Raw genomic sequence first — 27,639 nt, 5'->3', positions numbered from 1 at the left:
CCTGCTTCGAGCGAGTTGATGAAGAAAAAAGGTGACATCTGTACTGTGATGTCCAAAACGGTCCGTTACTTGTTAGTCTCAGTGGTTCAAACTTTACTGCAGCTGCTGCTTGTGTGCTGCGTCTAAAGCTAAGCCATCGTTAATAATGTGCATATTTCCCCACGAGCTAGCGAAATATGAAGTCGACCACGAGGAAAATTGGGCTACACACATTGAGATATTTCTGACAACTGATCTATAGGGCTCTTGTGCAGTGCAATATGTAATCACGCTTCATGTTCAAATTTTATATTAGGAGAATCCCAGCAAGCTTGAAGAAGCGGGAAAATCAGAAGCAGACATAGACAAAGGGACAGAAAGGTGGCAGGACTAACAACTTTATTCTCCAAAGCAACATCCTCCATGTCCGTACTGAACATGCGCAAGCCACAGCATATTGACACGTGTATTTATATTTATCGGGCGACCAGGTTTCGCCGCCTAACAAATCTTATCGTACAGCGCGGGACGCACTTGCATGTATCCGAAGTTTCTGGAAAGTTATCGATGCTTCTATCTGCAGTCTGTTATCGCCGAACCTTGTGTTATCTGATTTATTCGCCTGACGCGAATGATGTAGAACTTTATAGAAGGCACGCGCGTCCCAACGATTAGTCTGGAGCATTCGACGACTCTGTATAAAAGCCGACGCGCTTGACCCGCTGATCAGATTTTCGGCGATCGCCGACTGTGTTCGCCGCTATCGTTGTGCTTTAAGTGTAGCCTGTTTTGTGGGCACAGGTTCGCCCAATAAAAGCTAGTTTTGTCTTTCACAGTACTGCTACTGTGTCATTTAACGTCACTACCACGTGACACCTGGTGGAGGTGCTTTTGGTTCATGTACCGGACGCCCCCGACAAGCCGTGATCCAAGCCCGGACCGTAAAGAGCGCACCAACGTAGTCACGGACCATCGAGTAAGCCGTCGTCTACAACAGCTGCCCCCGGAGCACGGACTGCTTCCTGAGAAGACCAAGAAGATTATGGTCAATGCAACCCCAATGACAGCCCCAGTGTCGCCCATCGTGCTGCAGCAGCCCAGGGAACCACCGACGTTCCGCGGTTCCACATTTGAGGACCCCGAAAGCTGGCTGGAAACGTATGAGAGGGTCGCTACGTTTAACAGCTGGGCAAGCGACGACAAGCTGCGACATGTCTATTTCGCATTGGAGGACGCCGCCAGGACGTGGTTCGAGAATCGAGAAGCCACTTTGACGACGTGGGACCTGTTCCGCAGCGGCTTCCTACAAACATTTGCAAGCGTCGTGCTAAAAGAGCTAGCCCAAGCTCTACTGGAGACCAGAGCGCAGCTGCCGAATGAGACGATTGCGATCTTCACTGAGGAAATGACCCGTCTGTTCCGCCACGCCGACCCGGAAATGTCAGAGGAGAAGAAAGTCCGCCTACTAATGCGTGGTGTAAAGGAGGAATTTTTTGCCGGAATGGTAAGAAGCCCACCGAAGACCGTCGACGAGTTCCTTCATGAGGCGACGAACATTGAGAAGACACTAGAATTGCGGAACCGGCAATTCGACCGACGCACCAAGCCAACAAGCTACGCCGGCGTTCAATCAGTGGCCACCGACTACCTGCGCGAGACCATCCGGGCAATCGTACGAGAGGAGCTTCTGAAGATCTTCCCTTCATCGCAACCTCAAGTGGCCTCAATCGCCGAAGTTGTCAAAGAAGAAGTCCAGCGACCGCTCGGAGTTCCCGAGGTACAATCACAATCATCGCAGATCCAGCCAGAAGCGATGACCTACGCCGCCGTTGCACGCCGTCAAGGTCCCCCTCCGCGACCGCGCCAGGGCCCTGTCACGCCGCAGTTCCGTCAACCGCCGCCGCCGCCGCCGCCAGCACAACCACCCGTCGCCCAGCGCACCTACGCTAGGAAGACGGATATTTGGCGCGCCCCCGACCACCGCCCGCTCTGCTACCACTGCGGCGAAGCCGGCCACGTCTACCGACGATGCCCATACCGGGAGATGGGACTGCGAGGTTTCGCTGTCAACGCTCCGCGCCCGCAGCAAGGTGAACGCACTCGCGATGTCGCCGACTACCTCGCCGCTATTCAGTGGAGCCCTCGACGACCATCCCGTTCGCCGTCACCAGGCCGCTACCTGTCGCCGCAGCGCCGACCATACACTGGCCCAGCCCGGAGCCGGTCAGCGAGCCCATATCCGGAAAACTAAAAGCAGCAACCGATGGAGGTGCGGTTGCTGTTCGTCGAACTGACGAACATCCTCCGCCGCCGACGAAGACGACGAAGACGACGAAGAGACCATCTCGACGACATAATAACGACACGCCGCCGTCCCGACAAAGTCAGGTAGCCAAGACTACACCGACTAAAGACGATTTGACGAAGCGACGTTCCTGCTTCAGTTCAACCCGACGCAGCCGTGATCCGACGCCAAGACCTAATTGCAATGCCAGACAAAGAACCACCGACCTCGACGTGCTTCTCGACGACCACGGAGTCACCGCTTTAGTAGACACAGGAGCCGGTTACTCCGTCATGAGTGGACCCATCGCCGCGCAGTTGAAGAAAGTTAAAACTGCATGGGAAGGCCCTCAAATTCGGACCGCTGGAGGACACCTCATCACGCCGACTGGAATCTGCACGGCAAGAATAACCATTCATGACCGGACTTACCCTGCCACCTTCGTTGTCCTCCAACAGTGTTCACGAGACGTCATTCTGGGAATGGACTTCTTGAATCAACATGGCGCAGTCATCGACCTGAAGTCGAAATCGATAACGCTGTCACAAGATCAAGCGATACCGCCGGAGACCTGTCGTAGTCACCACGCCTTGAGTGTGCTCGAAGATCAAGTGAGCATCCCGCCTCGCTCCAGCATTGTTATTTCGGTCGGCATCGAAACACCCGCTGACGTAGAAGGCGTCATCGAAGGCGACCAACGTTTACTGCTCGACCATGAAATTTGCGTCGCAAGAGGGATCGCTCGACTGCACGGAGGAAACGCGAAAGTGTTGCTGACAAATTTCAGCCAGGAGTTCAAGCACATCAACAAGGGCACGACGATCGCATACATTGAGGAAATTCAGGAAACCAGCGATGCCTTTGTCCTCTCGGATTCAGCCGCATCTACCCCGATGAGAATTGTCCCCGAACCAGACCTCGACGAGAATCCAAGTCTTCCTATGAGTAAGCAGCAACAGATCAGAAATCTTCTCCGACAATACAAAGACTGCCTTTCGACGTCATCGAGGATTCGACAAACACCAGTTGCAAAGCATCGCATAATAACCGAAGAGGGCGCTCGACCACTCCGCCAAAGCCCTTACCGAGCTTCGACGCGAGAACGCGAAGCTATAAGACAACAAGTCGACGAAATGCTGCGCGACGACATCATCCAACCGTCGAAAATCCCGTGGGCGTCTCCAGTTGTTTTGGTGAAGAAAAAGGACGGCACCTTACGTTTCTGCGTCGATTATCGTCGACTTTCTTTCGACCAGTTGGTCGAAATTAGTCCGGAGCCTCCCACTGTAACGCGTCTCATAATCAGATGGTGGTTGGGCACATAAAACTGCATAATTTAGATTTATAATTTTCACGCTATGCCTTGCGAACCTTGCGAAGATGCAGCTGCGTTGCGGTCAGTTTCAGACCTGGCAAAAAAGATTTAGGACAAACCGTACTGGCGTGGGCTTTACCAAACGGTGAAGTATGTTTGCCAAATATTATTGGTCAACGCACCAAATCGCGAAAGTGAAGCGGAGTGTGCTCGCTGACGTTCTTAAACTTCTTGCATATCGCCACATCTTATTTAGATACACTGAAACCTATGAACTGGTTCGTACGCTAGAGATAGTTTGATGTATGAAGTAATTTATTACATTGGAACACAGGTATAACAAATATTTTTTTATTGATTTGTGTTTTGCACAAAAGTTGAAAACTGTGTGACAGTGCTGAGACACCCCATGTCGCCCTGACTCTTGTAGCAGTTTGAGTAAGTAAATGACGCAACCCGGTATCGGACTTTGCACAATATCGCCCACTACGTGTTTGCGTCTTAAGAGGTAGATTTAGCTTGTGCCCAACCCCGATGAGGCCTATTCAAATACATGTAGAACGCAAAAACGCTTTTCTGAAATGACCCCCGGACCGATTTTAATGAAAGTTGTTGCAGTTGAGAGAGAAAGTAAAATTCTAGTGACGGTTGGAAGCGGAATGTTGATTTAGGGCTTGAATTCGGCAAAAAGGTTTTCAAAAGTTCAGTAGTTTGAAAAATATAGAAGCAGGAAGTTAAGTTATTAGCTCTGCATCAAGAACAGATATCGTGGTTCTGTAAATGACACCTATTATATAACTGAAAGCAATTTCCACATCTCAATTCATATCTTACCTCAGAAAAGTAGGAAGATACCTATAAAGAAAGGGGTCAGACAGGGAGACACAATCTCTCGAATGTTATTCACTGCGTGTTTGGAAGAAGTATTCAAGCTGTTAAACTGGGATGGCTTAGGAGTAAGGATCGACGGCGAATATCTCTGCTACCTTCGGTTTGTGGATGACATTGTTCTATTCAGCAACACTGCAGATCAGTTACAACAAATGATTGAGGACCTTAACAGAGAGAGTGTACGAGTGGGGTTGAAGAATAATATGCAGAAGACACAGATAATGATGAATAGCCAGGCAAGGAAACAAGAGTTCAGGATCACCAGTCAGCCTCTAGAGGCAGTGGAGGAGTACGTTTACCTGTCGCCTAGTCATAGGGAACCGTGATCAGGAGAAAAAAATTCATAGATGAAATAAAATGGGTTGGATCGCATACGGCAGACATGCCAGTTCCTGACTGGAAGCTTACCATTATTATTGAAAAGGAAGGTGTACAATTAGTTCATTTTACGGATGCTGACATATGGGGGAGAGACTTGGAGATTGACAAAGAAGCTTAAGACCAAGTTAAGGGCCGCGCAAAGAGCGACGCAACGAAGAATGCCAGGCATAACGTTAAGAGACAGAAAGAGAGCTTTTTGGATCAGAGAGGAAACGGGTATAGCCGATATTCTAATGGACATTAAGAGAAATATATTGAGCAGGTGAGGTCATCTAATGCGCAGGTTTGTTAACTGTTTGTCCATTAGGGTTACAGAACGGCTACCAAGAGAAGGGAAACACAGTCGAGGACGGCAGAAGGCTAGGTGGAACGATGAAGCTAGAAAATTCACGGGCGCTAATTGGAATCGGTTGGCGCTGGACAGGGGTAATTGGACATCGTAGGGAGAGCCCTTCGTCCTGCAGGGAACAAAAAATAGGGTGATGATGATGATGGTGATTAATTATGTTGTGTTCAAGGGTACCACAAAAGCTGTATTTCCGTGTTAATAATTTTTTATAAAATTGATGTGTATATCAATTTTGTGCGCTTTATATGTACTATTAGATGAAATTCACAGAACTGGGATATCATTTTTCATTACTGAGTGACAGAGTTGCGAACTTGATAGTTTCGTTTTCTGAAAATTTTCGAATTTTGGTACTTTTTAATAAAAATTGACGACCTAAATCGACAATTCGAAGCCAGAGTCATAGATTTTAAGTTTTCTTTTAAATGCAACAAACCTCGCCAAATTTGCTGCAGTGGTTACCGAGAAAAACGAATTCTCCCTTTACATGTATTTGGATAAAAGCACCCGACCTAAAGCTTTCTCTTAAAATGCTGTAACGCGTGATCAGCCGCGTGATTGCAAAATAGTAAAAAAAAAACATAGAGAAGATTTTCTGTGGGTGATATGGCGCTGGTTGCAGGCGCTCGAAGGGCAATACGCTTTTTTTTAATAAGAAATATATGTTGCGCTATTGTCACTAAAAATCTTCGCATGGTCGACACAAAGCATCATTTGCTGTACTCGGGTTTGTTGTTACCGCAGTTCGACCAGAAGAATTTGTAGCTTGCCTAAAAATTGTTGAATATTTAGCCTTTTCACGTAGCAACCACCTGCAACAAAAAATTAAATTCTGGATAAGTTACGCACTATAGCCACCATCTGATTATGAGGCGCAACATATTGGGGTGCTCCGGAATAACTTTGACCCGCTGTGGCTCTTTAACATGCACCAAATACTCGGTACACGAGCATTTTTTAATTCTGACCCCATCCGAATGCGGCCGCCAAGGTCGAAATTGAACCTGCAACCTCGAGCTCAGCAGTACAATACAACTGACACTGGGTGCCATCCCGAATATCCTGGGCGACTGGCTTAGTTTGCCTGCTCCGTCAGCATGCAGCACACCGTGTCCTTTACTGCCGCTAACCAAATATTCAAATGCTATAGTTCCTGTCATATATGACACATACATTGACGAAGATTGTTCTGTGGTAGCAACGCGTGACCGGTGTGGTCTCCTGTGTGGTCATGAAGTCGTGAAAGGCAATGTTTCTCTAAAGAAACATCATATCTCGTTTTAACGCGGCCATTATTTCAGCACGCTGCTCTGCAGTTCATGCCGATCCACATGTTCCAGGAAAACAACGGAAGTGCCAAACGTGGTAGCAGGTAAACCAGAAGATCACGCCACTGAGCAACATTGCAATTATAGGCGCTTCCTCGAAATACAGGTTTTATAATTTATTATTACGAAAAGCTTGGAATCTATTTTACACCACACAACTGAATGATGCATATATTCTTTATCTCCCTCTTTTTTTCACCATCTCTCAGGAGTGCTTTTCGCATTTGTGGTACCTATCGACCGACTTCCAGCTGTTCTTCGTCTGTGTCATTATTCTTCTACTCTTCAAAGGGTGAGTGGACAATGCCTCGCCGATGAGTTTTGCACGCGAAGAGTTAGTTTCGTGGCTACGGTGTGCTAGGCACATTCGACCGAAGCACTTTGGACAGAATCTAAGGGCTACTATTGTGCAGAGGGCTACATGTTGTCACAGCTTTCGTGTCGCTCACTCATTGTGAAGAACTAAATTGTGGCACGAAGGCTTCCTTGGGGAGCATATGAATCTGATGCAAAAAGAACGACAATCGCATGTAAAATGCGTTTCTATAGTGCAGTGTAGCACACTACAAGCACGCTACAGGGAAGTAGCAATATAGGACAGCACATTATATTTCAGTACGGTATAACACAGTAGTAGAGTAAAGGTTCCCCATGTTCTTCGATGCAATCGATGCCCTTCTTACTTGAGATTTGAAGCCGAAATGGGTGGAAAGTGAAATGATTCTCCGATCAGCGGGTGGTGGCTATATGTGCTACCAAACTATTCCAGGAAATGTGGCAGGCGTATGCCCTGCTACACACAAAGAGGGGGTGGAGGAGTATTACTTAAGTGTCCACCTGGTAGACATGCCCATTTTGTCCGCTGCTGAAGTGCCGATTGGCTGGGGGCGCTCGTTTCTTCCTGATGCTCACCCCAGCACAGCCACTCAGAACTTCAGCAGCTCCCCCGCTGCTCCAGGAATGATGCGGAAATGGGTGGTGGTGTTCACGAGGCTTGCAATGTGGGCTTGTTGGTAATGCATCTTCAAGTGGTGTACGGTAGCGCGATTAAAAGACGGGACAAAAGAAGACACACAGGGACACACACAGCGCTAACTTCCAACAATATTTATTATCGAAAACCAGGTCGTGCTTATACATTCAGTGAACATGAGTCACAGCCACGTGAAGAGTTAAACAATCAAAGCGAACCATTTTTGTAAGTGATACCTTAAGCCATGCGCAAAATTTTCGGTTCTTTTTCAGAGAGAGCCAATGACGATTTGCTGACGCATGAATCACCTAGGGCATCAATCTGCTCGGCTTCTATTATAAATCTAGTGAGTTCGCACCTATTTCTGCCAGTAATGGCTGTTGACTCGAAGAGAGAGGAGCCCTTATGTTGCTTACAATGAAGGGAGAGAAACCCATCTGATGCAACTTTGTCGACCTTATAGGGATGAAGCAGGTTACATGAAGCAGGTCACATGAAGCAGGTAATCCCAATCATGTTCTGGCATCACTTGTAGAGGGAATACTTAGGCAAGTGCAGCAATATGGGACTTCTGAACGTGCGGGAGGAAATAGTAACCGCGAGAAAAAAAGACCAACAGTGATACCTTATATGCACCGGTTGTCGCATAACCTAAAGAAAATTGCCCGCCGAGGTAACGCGGATGTGGTTTTTTCTGCACCTGACAAAGTAATGAGGTTGTGCGGCAAATAAAAAAAAAAACCAGAAAAGAAAGTGCTCCTAGCTGCCAAGTTAAACACAAGAAGAAGTTTGGAGATTGTAAGACACCAATTATATATCCTATGCCCTTATCGTGTGGGAAGTATTACGTCGGACAGTGGGGCAGATGCATTAGTGATAGACTGCGCGAACACAAAAATAAATTCGACAAAGTTGTATCAGATGGCTTTCTCTCCCTTCATTGTAAGCAACATAAGGGCTCCCCTCTCTTCGAATGAACAATCATTACCGGTAGAAATAAGTGCGAACTCACTAGACTTATAATAGAAGCGGAGCAGATTGATGCCCTAGGGGATTCAGGTGTCAGCAAATCGTCATGGAATTTTTCCTGAAAAAGTACTGAAATTTTTTGCGCATGGCTTAACATATCACTTACAAAAATGGTTCGCTCTGATATTTTAACTGTTCCCGTGGCTGTGACTCATGTTGGCTGAGTGTGTAAGTACGACCTGATTTTCGATAATAAATATTTTTGGAAGTTAGTGGTGCTGTGTGTGCCCCTGTGTGTCTTCTTTTGTCCCGTTTTTTAATCGCGCTACTGTACACACCTTGAAGGTGGTGTTCAGCCCAACCACTTCCGTCCTGTTTGTGTGTGTCGTAGATGGAAGAGGCAAATGCATATAATCTTCCAGAGTTCGGGAAAATTTTAAGCAATGGGAGTTTGTTATTATTCCAAGTGCTGCTACCATTACGTTCAGGGTGATCAGAAATTAATTTGGGATAAGAGAGCCCAATTAAATGAAGCTGCTTCTTCGAAAATAATCCAAAAGATCTCTAAAACGTTTGGAAATCGTTTAAATAGTTGCTCTTGCTTGAAAATACATTTTTGCAAATAATTGCTAGTAACAATACATCTCATTCATTAAACGTGTCTGCATGTCTTTGGCAGCGGTCTATAGTTTCCTAGAAAATCATGAAAAAGATAGTAAAAGTTAAAAACAATATAAAACGACCTAACATTGTTGACATCAAAAACTTAATCACCACACTTGTGAGCACTGTACTTCCAATATCACAATACGACGGCCATATCCAGGAATTCTGGACATTCTCCTTCGGAACTTCACAGCAACGCACAAGTGTAACTCAATGGGAAAAATTTTTTCGAATTTATATTTCAGAGTATAGGGCGAGGGTCAAAAAGTTTCAAATGACGACAACAAGAGGGTAGTCCCTTCTAGCAACATATGCATTTTGGCACTTAGTCGGAACATTGGTGGTACGTTAAAGCAGTTAAAGAAAGTCAGACAGGGGAGGTGAAGTCCAACGACAGGAGAAAATTGTTTTGCACCCTCCCGCCAGAAGGCACATTGGCTTGAAAAAGCGCCAAATTTAAACCATAAAGCGATTTATTAGAGTTGGCATTGAGAATGTATTGGTAGAGGGAGTGTTATGCAGCCTGTTGGCACGTGCAGGCTTTCGAGAAGCAGCCGAGATGGTACAGAGTGGTTATGCATGTGCATGTCTTGAGCGTGCCTGAGTATGGTCCTATGCACATGTTCGCTCTGTGTATGAGTGTGCGGGCGTGTGGCTCCGTATTTGCGTTTGCATGCGCGCGAGTGCGTGTATGCGTGTGTCAGCGTTCGCAACGTGTGTGAGCGTTCGCAGCGTGTGTGCCTGCGCTTACGGTGCATGCGTGGCCGCGTGTGAACGTGTACCCGTGCCAACGGGTTTTCGAATTCCAGCATGCATGATTGCGAAGAAATGTGTGCGTGGTTGTGTGGATGGCTGTGCGTGCGTATAGTGTGTGTGTGTGTGTGTGTGTGGGTTTGTGTGCGTGCGTGTGTGTTTGTGTGCGTGCGTGCGTATGACGGATGGAGAGAGAGTACGTGCGTGTGAGGGAGAGTGCGTTTGTGTGCGGGGGAGGCAGAAAGTGTGTTTGTGTGCGAGGGAGAAAGAGCGTGTGTATGCGCGAGGGAGAGAGAGACTGCGTGTGTGTGCGTGCAAGGGGAGAGTGTGTGTGCGTGCTAGTGCCTCCATATTTGCAAATGAATGCACGCAAGTACGTGTATGCGTGTGTGAGTGTTCGCGGTGTGTGTGCATGCCTGGATCTGCGTGTTAGTGCATGTGTGCGTGCGCTTGCGTGCTTGCGGCGCATGCATGGCGGCGTGTGAATGTGCACGTGTGCGACCGTGCGTATTCGTCTTTCAGCATGCATGCCTGCGGACAAAAGTGCGTGTTTGTGCGCGCATGGATATATGTGCGTGCGATGGAGAGAGCGTGCGAGTGCTTGTGAGGAAGAGAGTGTGTGCTTGTGCGAGGGAGAGAGAGTGCGTATGTGTGCGTGCGAGGGTGTTTGTGTGTCTTCGGGTGTGAGTGAACATTTTCCTGCTTACACCTACTCTTGGAAACAAACGCGGTGTGGAGAGCATTAAAACCCGTGTTTAAATCCTCGAGACATGAACGAATGACACTGCATTTGTAGCATTATCTCTTTGTTAAAGCGAAACCGACAAAAAAATGCGCCTGTGACGTCAGTATTGTCGCCCTTGGCTGGCGCGGCCCCGTAAGAAGCAGCCAAGCAGTTCAACTTCGTTATCTTGCTTCCGTTGGCGGCAGCGCAATGCCTTGAGAGCAATGACGCGATAAATCTGCACTATCATTCAATCGTGCATCGTTTTTGCGACCAAGCATGCCTTCGACAGCGCACGTTCGTTGCTACATTGACATTTAAACTTTAAACGGCTTGCCTTCGGAAAAACGATGTGAATAAATATCGACAGTCACCTGGCCGCAAGGAACATGCTCACGGAGCCGTGCCATTCATCGCAATATCTCGAAAGGCTGGAAGCGGTCAGGTCGATGCTACCCACGATCGTTTTCCGCGTAAGTTAGGCTTTCAGAGAACGCTTAATTACAAAATATTTGTTCTTAGCTCTTACAGAAACATGATTAATAAGCATATATTCGCTCAACTACAATATGTCGAAGACAGGCTCCAGACTGCTAATTTGCTTTAGCCACCCAAAACAATTATTTAAATGGTAATTAACATACATTCGTAAATTGCGCACACAACTGCTCAACTTGATCCGTATCCGGAGGTTACTATCTGAACACTCGAATGATAACAATGATGTCAGGAAGATTTACATTGATCTATTCCTTAATAATCGGTGCCGTTAAAGGAGGCCGCCTGTATATTGTTAGTGCAGTAGGCACCTAATAAAGCAGGTGCGAATACTCGGACAGGTGGTTGACGAGCGAAGCTATTTAGCACATGACTCGGAGGTGACACATAATTTTGAACAAAAGGTACAAACTCATTTATTGTCCTGAGGGTCGTCATTATTTCACTCGCAACTGCAATCACATTCTTTGAGAATGTCAAATCGGTGCACGTACGCCGCTGGATGGACGGCTGGGCCGGATCAGTGTGGCATCGCAAGGCGTATGTCTGCAACACGGAACGCGTAAACCGCTCCCTTTTCGATACCCACACATAAACATTGAAATCACCGACAACAACAGAGATAGTGTCATCGCAGCTAATTCACGCAAAGTGAGTAGCCATGAAACTTACCGAACTATGAGTCATTGCATTTTTTGCTTGCTTACTGGGGTATGAGCCATTGATGATGACATTCTTCGACATGCTGCTTTGTATGTTGTATGCGTGATTAGAAAGAATTTAAGTACTGTTCGCTTGACTTTACTGAGGACTCGTAGCCTCTGTCTTAGTGGGCTATGAGGCATTGCATTTTTTGTTTGATTGGGAGTATTCGTGTTGCTATACAGTTTTTTCATTGACACTTTTAACCAATTATAATATTTGAGAAGTTGAATAATTAATTAGGGCTAGTTATTTAATTAGGCCAAATAAAATAATTAATCTCAGTATCTCCAAGCGATGGCAAACAACATTACCTTGAGTCTGTTCAGCTACGTTGTATTTGCATATTTTTAATGTTTCTCTCAAGTTACGTGGGACACCCTGCATATACGCATAGGTATATACAGTGCTTGACTGTGCGTATGACTTGCTGTTGAATCGACACGATGTAATTATTCGTCCTTTCATTACAGATTATAAGTCCCGATTTCTCTGTGTAAACTTAAGGTCTAGGTTTGTCGCTGCCTTGCCACAAATATTCGCAAGTGTCTAAATCACATGCGTTGTCCGTTAGAGGCAGAATGTCGTCATCCTACATCAGTGCGGGGACCTTCTGTTGCGCGATTTCTCTATTACTCATGCAAGCTAAATCACACCCTAATTCACTGTATTCCAGTCACCTCCCCCCCCCGCCCCCGACAACAGTGCCACATTGAAGTGATCGCAGTCTCTCTCTCCCTCGCGCATACACACGCTCTTTCTCCCTCGCACACAAACACACTTTCTGTCTCCCCCGCACACAAACGCACTCTCCCTCACACGCACGTACTCTCTCTCCATCCGTCATACGCACGCACGCACACAAACCCTCCCCCCTACACACACACTATACGCACGCACAGCCATCCACACAAACACGCACACATTTCTTCGCAATCGTGCATGCTGAAATTCGAAAACCCGCTGGCATGCGTACACGTTCACACGCGGCCACGCATGCACCGTAAGCGCGCGCACACACGCTGCGAACGCTCACATATGCTGCGAAGGCTCACACACGTTGCGAACGCTGACACACGCATACACGCACTCGCGGGCATGCAAACGCAAATACGGAGGCACACGCCCGCACACTCATACACAGAGCGAACATGTGCATAGGACCATACCCAGGCACGCTCAAGACATGCACATGCATAACCACTCTGTACCATCTCGGCTGCTTCTCGAAAGCCTGCACGTGCCAACAGGCTGCATAACACCCCCTCTACCAATACACTCTCAATGCCAACTCTAATAAATCGCTTTATGGTTTAAATTTGGCGCTTTTTCAAGCCAATGTGCCCTCTGGCGGGAGGGTGCAAAAGAATTTTCTCCTGTGGTTGGACTTCACCTCCCCTGTCTGACTTTCTTTAACTGCTTTAACGTACCACCAATGTTCCGACTAAGTGCCAAAATGCAAATGTTGTTAGAAGGGACTACCCTCTTGTTGTCGTCATTTGAAACTTTTTGACCCTCGCCCTATATTCTGAAATATAAATTCGAAAATAATTTTCCCATTGAGTTACACTTGTGCGTTGCTGTGAAGTTCCGAAGGAGAATGTCCAGAATTCCAGGATATGATTTATGAATCTAAACCAATGTACCAGCTCGTCGCACAAATAAAAAAAAAGAACGAATTTGTCATATTTTGCAAGGAAGAGCCGTGAAAGTCAGAAAGCGCCAAAAAATGCAAAAGCTATTGGGCGAAAATGAGAAGCCTGAATCCAGCGGTTATATTTGGTGCGAGTGCTCCTCAGTGTCTGTCCTTCTCACCCGACTGCTTGCCCGCTTCCTTGCAATACTGTAGCGAAACAGGAGCGGCATTAGGTCGCTTTCTTGTTTTTTGCATTCGTGCATATATTGTTCTGTTTCAGCGGTCCTTGATTTTCCATTCCTCGTGCAGGAAGCTAGAAGGCACGTAGGCTGTTTGTGCGCGCACGAATAAACAGTCCCGTATGCCTAACTGTCTTCCTGTACTGCTGCTGACGCAGGCGCACCGCGCGGCAGCAGTGGTCGTTCGGCACCCTGTCCGTCGGGTGCTGTGCCTTCTCTGCATGGCAGATGAGCAGCGGCCGCTACGTTCCCGTCATTCCACTCATCGTGTCCGACATATCGTGAATGCGCTGCCTTGAACTGAACTCCCTACGTTGGCACTGAACTTGTTTCATTGTGCGTCGCCGTCGTTGAGAAACGACCGGGCGGCTGCGACGTAAAGTCTAACAATGTCACCGTTGGCGTTCGATTGCTTTCGTTAATGAAACAGGTTGCAAGCGGTTGCCTACGGCGTCGTTCCTGGTTGAGACGGAACGTTTTGAGGCGAGCACAAGAGTGCGCAATGATGTCGTCCTGCTGGGTATTCCTTGGGGCACAGTAAAATCTGATTGTTGTAATTGGCTGGAGTATGCTAGGTACCCGTACGTGTCATGATAGCCAGCATAATGCGATTTCGCGCAACTCGAAGACGCATGCTCCGTTCATTGTTGCTTAAGGTGTAGTATACTGTGCCGCAACATTATTCTCATGTAAAGAAAATTGGCGATATTTATTCTTCACTTGAGGTGAAAATAGGAGCTTGAAATCTTAGATTTATGTCCATCACTTTTGTAGTCTGGAGAATGTTTCTTCTAGGGCTTTTCTAAATTTCAGTTGACATAACGACATGGGCCTCCTTTTCGGATAGTCAATGCTGCTGTCCTTGCACTAACGTCACGCAACTAAAAAAGCAAGCATGTGGAGAGTTCATTTTGCCCCTCTTCGAAAGAGTGAACATCATTAGTTGTCAACGCATTCACAAGACAGTGCTCGTAATACAAGCAAATATATTCTTAATCTGGTATTTCAACTAAGGGACCAAGAAAAAATGAAATAAGGAGGGCATATTCTACCCGGAAAGCTTGTTACCCTATATTCACCATGCCACCTGATTTCAAGTCCAGCCAGTCCTCATAAGAGACATGTTATACTAGCGAAAGTGTCGAGACAATGAAAAAGAATATGATGTGAGACGGAGCTTTGTGAATTACGGCCCTGAGCATGTATTCACCAAAAATGTTTTTATACTAGAACGGTTTGTAAGACCACGTTGCAGCAGTGATGCTGGGGATAATATTAGTGTGTTGTAACATTCTGTCAATGTTAAAAGACCATTCGTCCACTCTATTCGCACTGTTTCTCCACTGAGCAGACTGGTTCTGTGGCATTTCTATACTGCACGCCATGAGATCCTCCTTCGCCTTGTAAACATTGACCTTCTCTTGTTTTTGTTTGTTGTTCACAACAGAACGCTGGCAGACACATTCAACGAGGTGTACATGTGGCCCACGTTCCACGGTGCCACCTTCTTCCTCGGCTGCAGCACGCTCATCTTCATCGAGAGCAAGAGAGACATCAAGATGTCAGCGGTAAGGGTCGGGCTTTACAATGCCTAGCGTCACTGTTTGTAAAGCCAACAAATGCAGCTCCTTGAGCCAGTGTTCTTGTGCCTTCATTTAGGCGGCAGATGATGCGCTCGCTAATATTTGTGCAACGCAATCATCACAAGTTGCCTTAATGAGCTCCTCACCAGGTCCGGCCATATTGAGCTGACTAGTGCCGAGCATGCAACGTGTGCCAGCGATCGTGTTTGTAAAGAATTAAAAATAAATTATGGGTTTTACGTGCCAAACCACGTTCTGATTATGAGGCACGCCGTAGTAGAGGACTCCGGAAATTTCGACCACATGAGGTTCGTTAACGTGCACCTTTATCTAAGTACACGGGTGTTGTCGCATTTCGCCCCCCCCCCCCCCCTTCGAAATGCGACCGCCATGGCCAGCATTCGATCCCGCGACCTCGTTCTCAGCATCCCAACACCACAACCACTGAGCCACCTAGGCGGGTTTTACAAAGAGGAGAGAGAGATTTATTTACCGAAAGGCAGAGAGGTCGGCCTGAGCTATAACTTGCTCTGGCCTGGTACTTTACACTGGGGAAAAGGGACGGGGAGGGAAAGGGCTGATGAATGATGATGGTATAAGGAAGAGATGCGTATATACAAATTCACAAAGTTGTGGCATCTCTAAAGCCGTGCGTCCAGCCCAGTGGCTTGGAGAAAAGCTATAGTGCACTTGTTACCAGGACTGCGCTGTTTGCATTAGGCCAAGGACCTAAAAGGAACCCGTCTGATAGCGGGCTCTTATGGATCGTCGCAATGCAAGAGACAAGTTGCTGTCGTTCTTGCGCGTACGTGGGACACACGCAAAATATATGTACAAGTTTTTCTGGCACCTCACAGTATTCACAGTTTGGGCTAGTATCACTGGCACCTATCGTATGTCTATAACGGTTGGTGAATGCGGCACCAAGGCAAATCCGGTTCACCATGCTCGTGTGGCTTCGTTTAACTTGTGAGGCGTACGAAATTTCATTTCTTAGTCCCATTTGTTTAATCGCTTGTGTCGTTGATCTGGTTGGGTGCAGTGTTCCAACGTACGGGTACGTATTACGCGACGAAGTAGGACGTTTGTGTCTGTTCGTGAGAACGGAATGCGTACTTCACAACCATTATCTAAAGCAGTTCTCGCTTCAACGTCTGCCTGTTCGTTCCCGATCACGCCACAGTGTGATGGTATCCACTGAAAGGTGACATTGTGGTCCTTTCTAGTTGCCTGTTCGAGGCGCTCTGTAGTTCCTATGGCCACGGAATAATACGGGCCCCGTCTGAAGACACAGTCAATCGTTTGAAGAGCTGGCTTGCAATCGCAGAATATCGTCCATGCCTGAGGAGGCTCCTCAGAGAGAAAGCGAAGTGCCTCTCGGATAAAAACAAGTTCTGCGGCAGTTGATGTTGAGCTATGGTCTAGTTTAAACCGCCGAGCGATGATCATATGTGGAATGACGAAGGCTGCAGTGGAGGCATATGGTGTGACAGAGCCATTGGTATACACGTGTACAGTATCTCCGTAGATTGCAGAAATTCGCAACAAGGTGAGTTGCCTGAGGCCAATAAATGCAACGGATGACGTTTTAGTAATTCTAGGGATCTACAATGTAACGACAGGTTTAGACAGAACGGAGGTATTCTCGGAATACAGGCAGGAGAAAATCGTGACGGCAGAACATTCTGATGGCAGAACACTCTGATGGCGCGATATAGTCCTTGAAAAGCTGGAACATGGGTGGCTGGCAGGGAGCGATGAAAGAGGATGGTGCCTGTGTCGGGTCAACACGCGAAGGTACATTCGAAGAGGCTCGCAGAGCAAGTATACCCCAACAGGACAAGCACGAGCTTCTACTATTGTTCCATTGGTTGACGTGCATTGTAAGAGGCCCAAACACGTGCGCTTTGTTTGAGCTTGAATGCTCTCCAATGCGCGCACACGGCTAAGTCCAATGCTTGAGAGCGCCGGCATGCTGTACCGTACATTCCCTACGATTAGTGCTTGGAACAATTGGGGTAATGACGACTTCGAGGGGCCCCATCTTGTTCCTACAACGACGCGAAAGACGTGAACAAAACTCTTTAGCTTTGACTTCAGTCCGGCGACGTGTCTTGACGAAGATAATCCCCGGTCTATGACTAAGCCAATTAAGGAATCTATGGTGTGTAACAGTAGGTATCGCTACTCCGTTAACGGTTATCAGATACCTGGTCATTTGTTTTCGCATGAATGTAATCACGGAACATTTTTCTGTTGAGAGTTGGAGGCCTTGGCACCGCAGAAACTTAGTTTTGATTTTCACTACACGTTGAAGCATAGCACGCATTTGGGGACGGGTGGCTCCAGATGTCCATATGCATATGTCGTCCGCATATGTGCTAATCTTCACCGTGCTAGGAAGTTCAGATGCAAGGCCAGTCAACGCAACATTAAAAAGAGTTGGAATGAGAACTCCCCCTTGTGGAACACCTCGATGTATATGGTAGTGTCCGGTGTCGCCATCACTTGTCGACATATACACCGTGCGGCCACTGAGGCAGCTAACAATCCATGTATATAGCCGGCCACCGACGTCTAAATCTTCCAGTGCATCAAGGATTGCATAATGGAGTACATTGTCGTATGCACCCTTAATATCCAGAAAAACAGCTCTAACTAACCGACTCCCTCTCAACAGTGGATACCAAGCCGATAACACCGTCAATGCAAGCGTGACCTCTTCGAAATCCGTACATAAAATCAGGAAAGCAAATATTTCTCGCTAGAAACCATTCCAGCCTTGACAAGACCATTCTTTCCATTACTTTACCGACGCAACTGGCTAAGGCGATCAGTCTGTAAGAGGAAAGCTCGTTAGCGCACTTCCCCGGTTTAAGCAGCGCTACAACGCAACTTCATTTCCAACTATCTGGAACATTTCCTGTCTCCCACGTCGTATTATAAAAAGATAGAAGAAGACGTCGTGATTCTGTGTCAATATGGCGGAGTGCAGCGTACGTGATTCCGTATGGTCCTGGTACCGATAAACGTCGAGAAACCGATATCGCAGCGTCAAGCTCTTGCATCGTAAACGGTACTTCGAGTCGCTCATCAGGTGACGGGGGCGCGATGGCGACAAGGGATTAAGTCACTGGATTAGATGCGCTCACAATGAGGTTACAGTAGTCCTCTACTACCTCCAATTCACTCCGGCGTTGATGTAGAGCCACCGCACGGAACGGGTGTCTTTGTTGTGGAGTTGCCCGGAGAGTTCGTATGACCCGCCAGATCTTAGACAGAGGCTGTCTTGGATCTAGGGATCCACAGAATGTTCTCCAACGCTGTCTGTCAAGCTTCTCCAGATGTCGAAGAACATGTCGTTGAGCTCGGCGACTGCTCGAAGGATCTAACGGTGACTTTGTTATTCTGTATCGCCGTTCCGCGCGGAGACGATTTGTACGAAGGGCGTCATATTGTATGTTGACCGATGATCTGTGCCTCGGTATGCTGACTTCTCTGCTTTTGTCCCGCAGGGTAGAGGCAATAATGTGCTCTATTTCGGATGGAGATGTCATATTCTGTCAGGCGGTGTCGACAGAGGTCTTAAATAAAATCCAGTCTGTTTGACGAATGCAACGTGAGCCTGAACGGCGAAACGAGCTAAAGTGAACTTAAGAGGGGAGGTGTTCACTACCATGAGTCTCTAGATTCTTCGACCAGCATGCTGAAGACAGAAGGCTCCTTGATAAAAACGTTAGGTCAAGACAAATGCTGTAAGACGTGCGACGAATAAATGTAGGAGACCCGTCATTGAGCACATTTACTCCCTGAATACAATGAAGTCGCCAAATCTTTGCCACGAGGATTCATCGAAGTGCTATCCCCCAGGGGACGGTGTGCGTTAAAGTCACCAATCACAATATGAGGACCTTGCGATGCTTGCAGCAGAGACATCAGGTGCGAGCAATCGATCTTCGCTCTTGGGTGGATGCATCCTCCAATCACTGTAACCATGCGACATCTGTGTTTTATGGTAAGGCATACGTAATCTTAGTAGTATGCGATGGGACATCATGTCTGAAATACACCAGACCGTGACTTACACAAACTAACACTTTGCTTGAGGTTTGGTCGTTACGAGATCACATCTGGACATATCAAGAAGTACGGAAAGAAGAATCCATATGAGGTTCACAGCTAAAAATAACTGCAAATTGGTACTTAAATACCCGCTGTCGGAAATCAGACAAACGACCCCGTAGACCTCGAGCATTCAGTTGCATAACAAGCGATTGACGCATCCGTTCTTCAAACATCAGTGCCCTACTTGCTTAGCGAAGAACCACTAGGAGTGGTTCCAACACTTCAATTAGCTGCACGGCGGCCTTGGCAGCCGGGGTATTTAGGCCGGAAAGAATCCTGCGCATGGAGCCGATCAAAATTTTCAACATTCTCGTGACGTCAATGTCATCCATCTTTTCATTTTCTTCAGTGCGTGTAGGAGCGGTGCATAAGGGCGTTCCCGCAGGCCTTGATGGTAACGAGGGCCACTGAGTCTCCGATGTTTTTTGGGCCGATGATGAGTCGCCTTGTACTTTCGCAACATACAAAGGCTTTGAGACATGTGCTTTTTCATTCCTGAGACGAGGAGGGGGTGGATGCTGCACTTGAGCTGTCGTTCCTTCTACGCGAGGAGGACTGCGGTCCCGTTGATCTCGGTGTCGTGAACGGCGTCTGCGGTGGCGGATAGCCCTTGCCGCTTCCCTGTGCGTGGAATGATGTCTACCCACCTTCTTCAGAATACCCTGTTCCATCCTGATCTTTGGGCACTCTTTTGACGTTGCGTCGTGGGCACCAGAACAATTTGGACACTTCGTAGCAACGTTGAAATTGCTGTCTCTGTGAAATCCACCACATCGTTTCCATGTTACTGCACCCTTTGCAAACTGCACTAGCATGCCCAAGTTTCATAAAATTGTGACATTGTAAAAGCCTCGGCATGAAAGACGTACCGGATGCCTCACATATCCGACCTTGACGTGTGTCCAAAACGGTCGTCCAAAATGGTCAAAGCTGAGCACAGGAGCCGACGACGATAGTAGTTTCGCCAGGTCAGTGTCTGTAATATCAATGTCCGCGCTGTAGATCGTCGCTTCCTGTCGTCGCCTCCTTGCCGTATGTGGGGAATGCGCGAACAGGGATGCTTCCCAACTGAGTGACGTTTTTCAGTGTCTCCAGTATTGTCGGTGTATTGACTTGCACCGAGAGGATGTTCTTTCGAGCGTTTATACGTATTTCTTATATTTGACCATGGGTAGTTCGTTCGAAATATTCAGACAGGCTCTGCCAGCTGTTCAGTGAGTTGAGGTTGTCTGTTGTTGTTGGTACGTATAGAATAGTGTATGACTGCTTGCCACTTGCCTTTTTCGTCGCCTGGCGATGGGTCGGGGATGTTCTTCGTATCTTTCTCTTCAGACATCGGCTTCACACCAAGGTAAAATCGCTGTCCGATCCCATATCATCAGTAGAGGAGCCATCAGATGACTCAATCAGGACCATGCTGGGGTCGAAGCGGTCACTCACGTCACCGGCATAACGAACTGGCCGTTCAGGACCCAATTGCTGGGCGCGGTTGGGGTCCCCCATTTCAGAGTACGACGTCCCCCAGTTTCTTTGTCACTGATTGCCGAGACCACAGAAAATAAAATAGAAAATGCAGTGTGCTCGAAATTAAAGCCGCTCGCTACGATCACTTCTTCTTCCTCCCCCCTTTACAAAGAATGACATCGCTACGCACCGTGAAGGGTCTGAAATTTCAATCCGAACGCTGTTTCTCCTTCTCGTGGCCGCTGCTATCAAAGCCAGACGGCGAGGTACTCGCGTCCCTGCGCCTTCGTTCTCGGGTCCGCAGTGTGGCGTTGATCGTGGTGACACGTGACTTCGAGAATTATATTCAAGGCACCATCTGTTATTTGCGTGTTCTGTTGCTTGAATTGACGAATTGAAGTTTAGAGAAATAATAAGACACACAAACGGAATGTCTGTATGTGTTTGTTTTACTTCGCACCGAAGGAAGAGAGATGTACTTCCGCTTCGTCTGCTTGTTCGCACGGTCGTGCAGTCAAGAGCGCAGGTATCGAAACTATGCCATTTTCTACCGTGTTGCAGCACGTGATCATGCTCTGCTATCCGCTTGTTCTGCCTCATTATTTGTGTAGCACTGAATTACACCTCCAGTCATGTGTCCTTCGCCACAGGGCCAACATCGTGCGCTGCGTGAAACCAGACAATCACAACAGCTTGTGCGCAGCGCCCCCCCCCCCCTCCAACAGAAAAAGAAAGAAAGAAAGCGAGGAAAAAAAAAAGGCGGGGTCCGTGACTTATACATCACGCGATCCTCGAGGTCCGGTACAGGAGAACGCTGGGAAGCAATTTTGCTTGTGGAAGCTAAACGGGGCGAGTGGAGAGACTGTCTCGCCATGCAGTGGAACTCACTCCCTGAAATCACGCGTTCGCGGCACTGAAATATTTCCGTCCCGGCTAATAATGAGCCGATTTGAAAACTTTTTGCGGCCGAACGCTCTCTAGAGGACACGTAACAAAATGATAGAAAGTTGGGCAAGTTGGTACGGTAACATGATCTTGAATTGTAGCGCGAAGTGACACACAGACTTGGAGAAGACAGGACGAGCGCTAACTCTCAACTAAATTAAATAGAAAGACACGTAACAACTTTCAGCGGATAACTAAATTTTGCCATGGGGTCTGGTGAGGGGTCTTTTAGCAGTAGATCACGAAGGTGGTGGTCAGGCAAACTCCAATGTAACTTTTGAAATTGCGCTCATGACCATATTGCCAGGGATGCCAACTGTCGAGCCTTTTGCAGAACGTCTCATCTATACGGAGCTTTGGTTTTGGTCACCCTAACGAACTGCGTGTCTATTTCGAGGCTATATATGAAACGTCTGGCACGCGCAAGCGCTTTGCAGGTTAAGCAAGCAGTCATGTGGGCGGTGTGCTTGACCTGCGGCGCGGTGTGCATCCTGTCGCGCTACCACAGGAACGGCGGCTTCACCTCTACGGGTGACTGGATCGACGTGGTCTTCTCCTTCGTCGACCGCCTTCTTTGGTCAAGCTTCCTCGCATGCCTGGTGTTTGCATGCGCCAACCGGAAAGCAGGTACACTGCTCAGGCATCAATGTAATAGTGCCTAAATCGTCCGATCCCACTGGCCTGTACTTGGCTGTAGGTTGGGCACGCTACAAAGGGGCTCTGTTCTATAGATTGATTGCAACGATCCCCGATTTATTAGCTACACACAGGCACCGGAGAAGAAACGAATGCGGCAGCTGCATTGTGCTGGCAATCTATACATCCCGACAGAAAAGAAGAAGAAAAAGAAAAACAACCACGCAGCCCTGTCGCAGCTACAGATGGCATTGGCTAGTTGAGGACCGTGTTCACAAAATTTTCTACTGTATTTTTTATTTTCATTTTATAGTACCCTAAAGACCGAAGTATTACAGAGGGGAGTGGGTAACAAAACATCCACAAGTATATAAGGAAGAAGCAAGATATGTTTAGTTATTAAGAGCAAAATTGATTAGGTTATTGTTCCGGGAGTGACGATGTCTGATAAGGCCGAACGAAACTTTGGGTTGACCTTGATTGCGACAACTGCGCCGGGAAGGTGGTTACATTCCTGAGAGGTCCTGGGAATAAATGATTCGTTACAGGTTCTGGTGCGGCACTGAACGATTCGAACCTTATGGCTATGATCAATGCGAGAGGAAATGTAGGTAGGAGGTGATATAAGATTATCGCGCAGGTAGGAATTGTGGAAATTTAGTTTATGAAATAAAGCAAGGCGAAAGCACTTACGCCGGGCTGAGAGAGGAGCAAGCCGCAAAGAGTTCACGGCAGTTACGCTTGATGTGCAGCTCTAATTGCTATGAATTAAAACGCGCGGCATTGTTTTGGATTAATAAAATGATTGAATAAGGGTTTCGAGGTGCGGGTCCCAGATGGATAAGGCGTACTGCATTTTACTCCTAATAGGCGTTTTGTATAGGATTAATTTTAATGATGTAGGAGCAGAAGAAAAATTTCGGCAAAGATAACCTAGCATGCGATTAGTATTGCAAATTACGTTGTCGATGTGCAGCGACCAGTGAAGTGGCGAGGTTATGTGGACGCCTAGCAATTTATAGAAGGTTACGACCTCTAGGAGAGTATCCCTAAGGTAATAGTTCGGCGGAGAAATATTGCTGCGAGTTACACGTATACCTTTACATTCAGTTACGTTAAGTTGCATTAACCATACGTCACACCAGTTAGAGATAGCATTTATATCGTCTAGTAAGAATTTGTTATCAGATTTGTCCAAGATTTCACGGGCGATAACACAGTCATCTACAAAAAGGTAAATATTAGAACAAACTTCATTGGGTAAATCGTTAATGTAAATAAAAAAAGAAGAGGGCCTATAACTGATCCTTGGGGCGCACCAGAGTCTACAGGATTAGATGGGGACATATGATTGTTTGACTCAACATACTGCGACCGATGAAGGAGAAACTGCTCAAGCCACTCAAACAGGTTAGGATCAAGATTAAGTATTTTTAATTTTAAATAGAAGCAATTTATGACACACTTTTTCGAAGGCCTTGGCGAAATCAAAGAAAGACAGTCTGCGAATGAACCTTTGTTGAGAATAAGATGAAGGCTGTGAGTAAAAGAAAGAAGTTGAGTTGCACGAGACAAATTCTTTCGGAAACCATGTTGTGCTTTTGTGAAAAATGAATTATTGTCTAAGTGCTTTGCTATATGTGAGTACCAAATGTCTTCAAGAAAATTGCAAGGAATACTGGTGGGGGAAATGGGGCGGTAGTTGAGGGGCGAATGTTTGCTACTGGACTTATGAAGTGGGACCACCTTCCCGACCTTCCAATCTGCAGGTAGCTGATGGGTATCTAAGCATTGCTGAGAAATTTTCGAAGGCAGAACAGATCAATAAACAACAGTAATTCTCAGAATTTTTTTTTAATTTTCTAGGGTTGTTGGTAACAGCAAATACTAGCCAATGCTGATGCTGGACATGAGATTACCGAATTCGGCAGGCAAAGGGCACTACTAACTTGTGAATTCGTTCCCAAAACTCACTCGAATTTTCGCAGAGTAGTGAAAGCTAAAATGAATTATATACCATACAGGATCTGTACTTGATTAGCGTGGCCGATTGCTTACGAGCATCAGCTTAGCCCCCCCCCCCCCCCCAGCTACCACAACACAGCACAGATTTTCTGAGACAGGACCTGCGAGCACAATGAGGCTGAATATAACAGTAATGAGGCCGAATATAGCAATAGCATCCGCAGAAAGAGTGCTACCTAAGTCTGGCCATGTTGGCAAACTTAGAAAAGATACGAAATAAATATTTGAGTATTGCATATTCTGTGGCGTGCCTATTGCTTAAGCTGTCACGCATAAAATTGTGTAGAGTATCCAAGTCCTAGCCATTGTTTGTCGCTTTCAATAGGCTGCATACTTACCGCATTTACTCGAATCTAGGCTGGCCCCGATTCTAAGCAGACTCTTAGAAGTCCGAAGCCGGAAAAAAAAATAAAAAATGTTACCTTGAATGTAGGACGAACAAAAAAAGAAAAAAGCAAGGACAGCCCTCACAAAATGAAAATAGCATTTATTGAATATGAACATGCCGAGCTCATTCTACGTTGCTGTTTTTCTTATTGCGGGCATCTCAAGGCCGGCGCACGCAAAAAGTGTCTTCTGTTGCTCCCTCCAACGACGGACATTTTTCTCATCGATGCCGAAGTCGCACCCAACTTGATCGTTTAATGATGCCTCTGCGGCTAGCACAACTTTTTGCTTAAGAGTGGCAGCATAGTGGCGTTGCCGGTTTGGTGCCATTATGATAACGCCGCACCACACGACGATACGAGAAAGACAAAAATGGCGACGTCGCCTGTGTACTTCTGTTGGGCACTGGCGCGGCTAGTAGCAGCTGCAGTACTGACTTTTCTAGATCATGCTATCTGTGCGCAATATTTATCAATATCAATTACTAACTGGCGAGTTCTTAAATATACTCAGACCTAATCCGACGCCGGAGTTTGGTATATGAATATTTAAACGATACTTTCGGCCTAGATTCAAATAAATACGTCATTAATCCGCGCGAGAACAATGGAACACCCAGAGTTAGGGCTCAGGATGAGCGCTGTTCTAACTCTGTGTCTTCCTGTGTTTTCGCGCTGAGTAATAAGTATGCATCCTTTCCAACTCGTTCATCTTTCTACCTTACTTCAACAAACTATAGACATGTAATAAGAGTTACATTTCAGTAGTCGTTTCACATCTGTCTTTGGGACCTTCGTCTGCATATTTTTGTATCTAACAGATGTTATCATGCGTGAATAATAAACTTAAACTAAACTCAGCAAACAGCGTCGCAAATCCGGATACATTCGTCTTCGCAAGCTTATGCCGGAGGTGAAAGCAACGAAGGGAGAAGGAAAGGCTGAGTCGTCCACTTATATTGCACGCTAGAAGCAGCTATATCGTCAATTTCATGCACAGTATGCGCAGGTGTTGAAGTCACAAATATTTGCATTCATTAGGACTCGTTCCTTATTTTCCTGCTGACAGGGCGAATTTTATGTTCGGTGCCATGATTGACCGGCAGTTATTATCATGAGTAAATATAGCGGGCAAATTATATAGCGAATGCGGCTAGAGAGTCGGATCCGCCAAGAGTTTTGTATTGAAAAACGACACCGGCCAGTCGCCTTCATTGAATATACGATCGCTACCTCTAGCGACTAGCACCTGTTCGTTTAAACTGCTCTGGCGTGCAAACATGGGCTCTTGGGTGGCATTCACAAAACATTTCATACAAGTCAGTATAATAGGAAGCGTGTTAGCGAACATAACCTAGGCGAAAGTGGTCAGCCAATGATGGAGTTCTCACGAACAAGCTCTTGCCATCCCTCACCATGGGGCCACATATACAAAGCTTTTGGTTCATGGGTGCTATTCGCCTTCGCTAATAACATGTACAGTGGTGAGCAGCCTTGTCTAGAGCGCGCCGACGGTGCTCTGCGGAGCAAGTCAGCGCCACCTAACGTTACGCTCTGGGTTTGAGTTAAGCGTCCTGCGCGCATGCGCGGCAGAAACAGAGGCATGCCTGCTCATCGCTTCCTTGTCCAGCCACCGCCTTGAGAGTTCGTTCCATGCCGCCAGGAACGCGCTGCCTGAAATTGTGACGCTGTGATGGCGGCCAGGGCGTCGCCATGCCGCCGTGTTTCACGAGTGTAACGAGACGGCCAGGCAAGCAAGCGCGAGTGGTAGCAGATCACCGCGCATTTCTGCACAGGCACCACTCGCCGCGGCTATAATGTTTTTCGGCATGTATCTGCACTGCGTATTCAGCTAAGGGCGACAGCCGAGGAAAATAGGCGACGAAAATAGCCACCAAACAACCATATAGGCCCAATTCTCGCACTCTTAGCCTGGTCTGCGCCTGAAACGCGCGATCGCCCGCTATCACTTGAACGTGCTCCAGAAACGCGCGATCACCCGATACCACTTGCACTTGCTTGCCTGGCCGCCCCGTGATTCGCGCGAAACGCGTTGGTTTTCCGGCCGCTGTTACATATCATTCAGCGCGGCCCTGGCGGAGTGAAGCGCAAGCACTGAGGCCGAGAACCCACGAGCAGGCAACGCTTTATTGTGGCCGCGCATGCGCGCGGGAAGCATATCTCAAACCCAGAGCGTAACGTTAGGTGGCGCTGACTTGCTCCGCAGAGCACCGTCGCCGCGCTCTAGACAAGGCTGCTCACCACTGTACACCAAAAGGATTGGCAGTATTCCTTTCAAGATCAGTTCAAGCGTAAGTACTTTTTTGTTGTTGTTGTTAATACAGGCCCTCACAAAGAATTTTGCTTTGTATGCTAGGGCAGTTGACAACAGGCCTGACAGCGAACATAATATTAGGAGGCGCTCAGGCCAATCACAGAAAGTTGTTCTGAACAATAAAGCATCTGTGAATTTGTTTCTGGACTTATGGGGAAGTGGTGAGATGGGCGAGCCGTAAGATGTCAGTGGTGGAAATGATGTGATGATCCCACTCCTCTTGTCAGGTTAAACGACAAAGATTCGTACGTCGTCTTGGCCATTCGCCACTCACCTTCGCTAATATTATATCCAACTTCAGGATTGTTGGGAATGTGCTCTTACAAGCAGATCCATCGCATGTGCTTTCAGTGAATAGGGGTCCTATATTGTTTCGTTCGTCAGGTCGGCCTGCAAACACCGATTCGCCTGCGCCACCACCATAATCAGTTAATCCAGAACGGTGCGTGATGA

General features: G+C 47.2%; 1 protein-coding gene across 5 annotated transcripts in view; it reads left to right on the top strand.

Annotated features, from left to right (window-relative positions):
* Positions 1–27,639, top strand: part of LOC139051750 (nose resistant to fluoxetine protein 6-like) — a 77,670-nt gene that overhangs the window by 36,265 nt on the left and 13,766 nt on the right. For 4 of the 5 annotated variants that reach the window (XR_011509526.1, XR_011509527.1, XR_011509524.1 and 1 more), the window contains exons 10-13: positions 6,737–6,819; positions 13,846–13,968; positions 15,135–15,255; positions 22,242–22,431. Coding sequence is in view for 1 of the 5 variants with exons in the window: in XM_070528747.1 (XP_070384848.1) it covers positions 6,737–6,819; positions 13,846–13,968; positions 15,135–15,255; positions 22,242–22,431 (517 nt within the window). In the remaining 4 variants the exon portion in view is untranslated. The remainder of the gene's footprint in view (positions 1–6,736; positions 6,820–13,845; positions 13,969–15,134; positions 15,256–22,241; positions 22,432–27,639) is intronic. The other variant, XR_011509525.1, reaches the window with a different exon arrangement.

Source organism: Dermacentor albipictus, unplaced genomic scaffold, assembly GCF_038994185.2.
Source record: "Dermacentor albipictus isolate Rhodes 1998 colony unplaced genomic scaffold, USDA_Dalb.pri_finalv2 scaffold_14, whole genome shotgun sequence".
NCBI classification, from domain to species: Eukaryota; Metazoa; Arthropoda; class Arachnida; order Ixodida; family Ixodidae; genus Dermacentor; species Dermacentor albipictus.
Note: the sequence above shows the minus strand (reverse complement) of the source record. Positions and strands in the feature narration are given on the sequence as shown.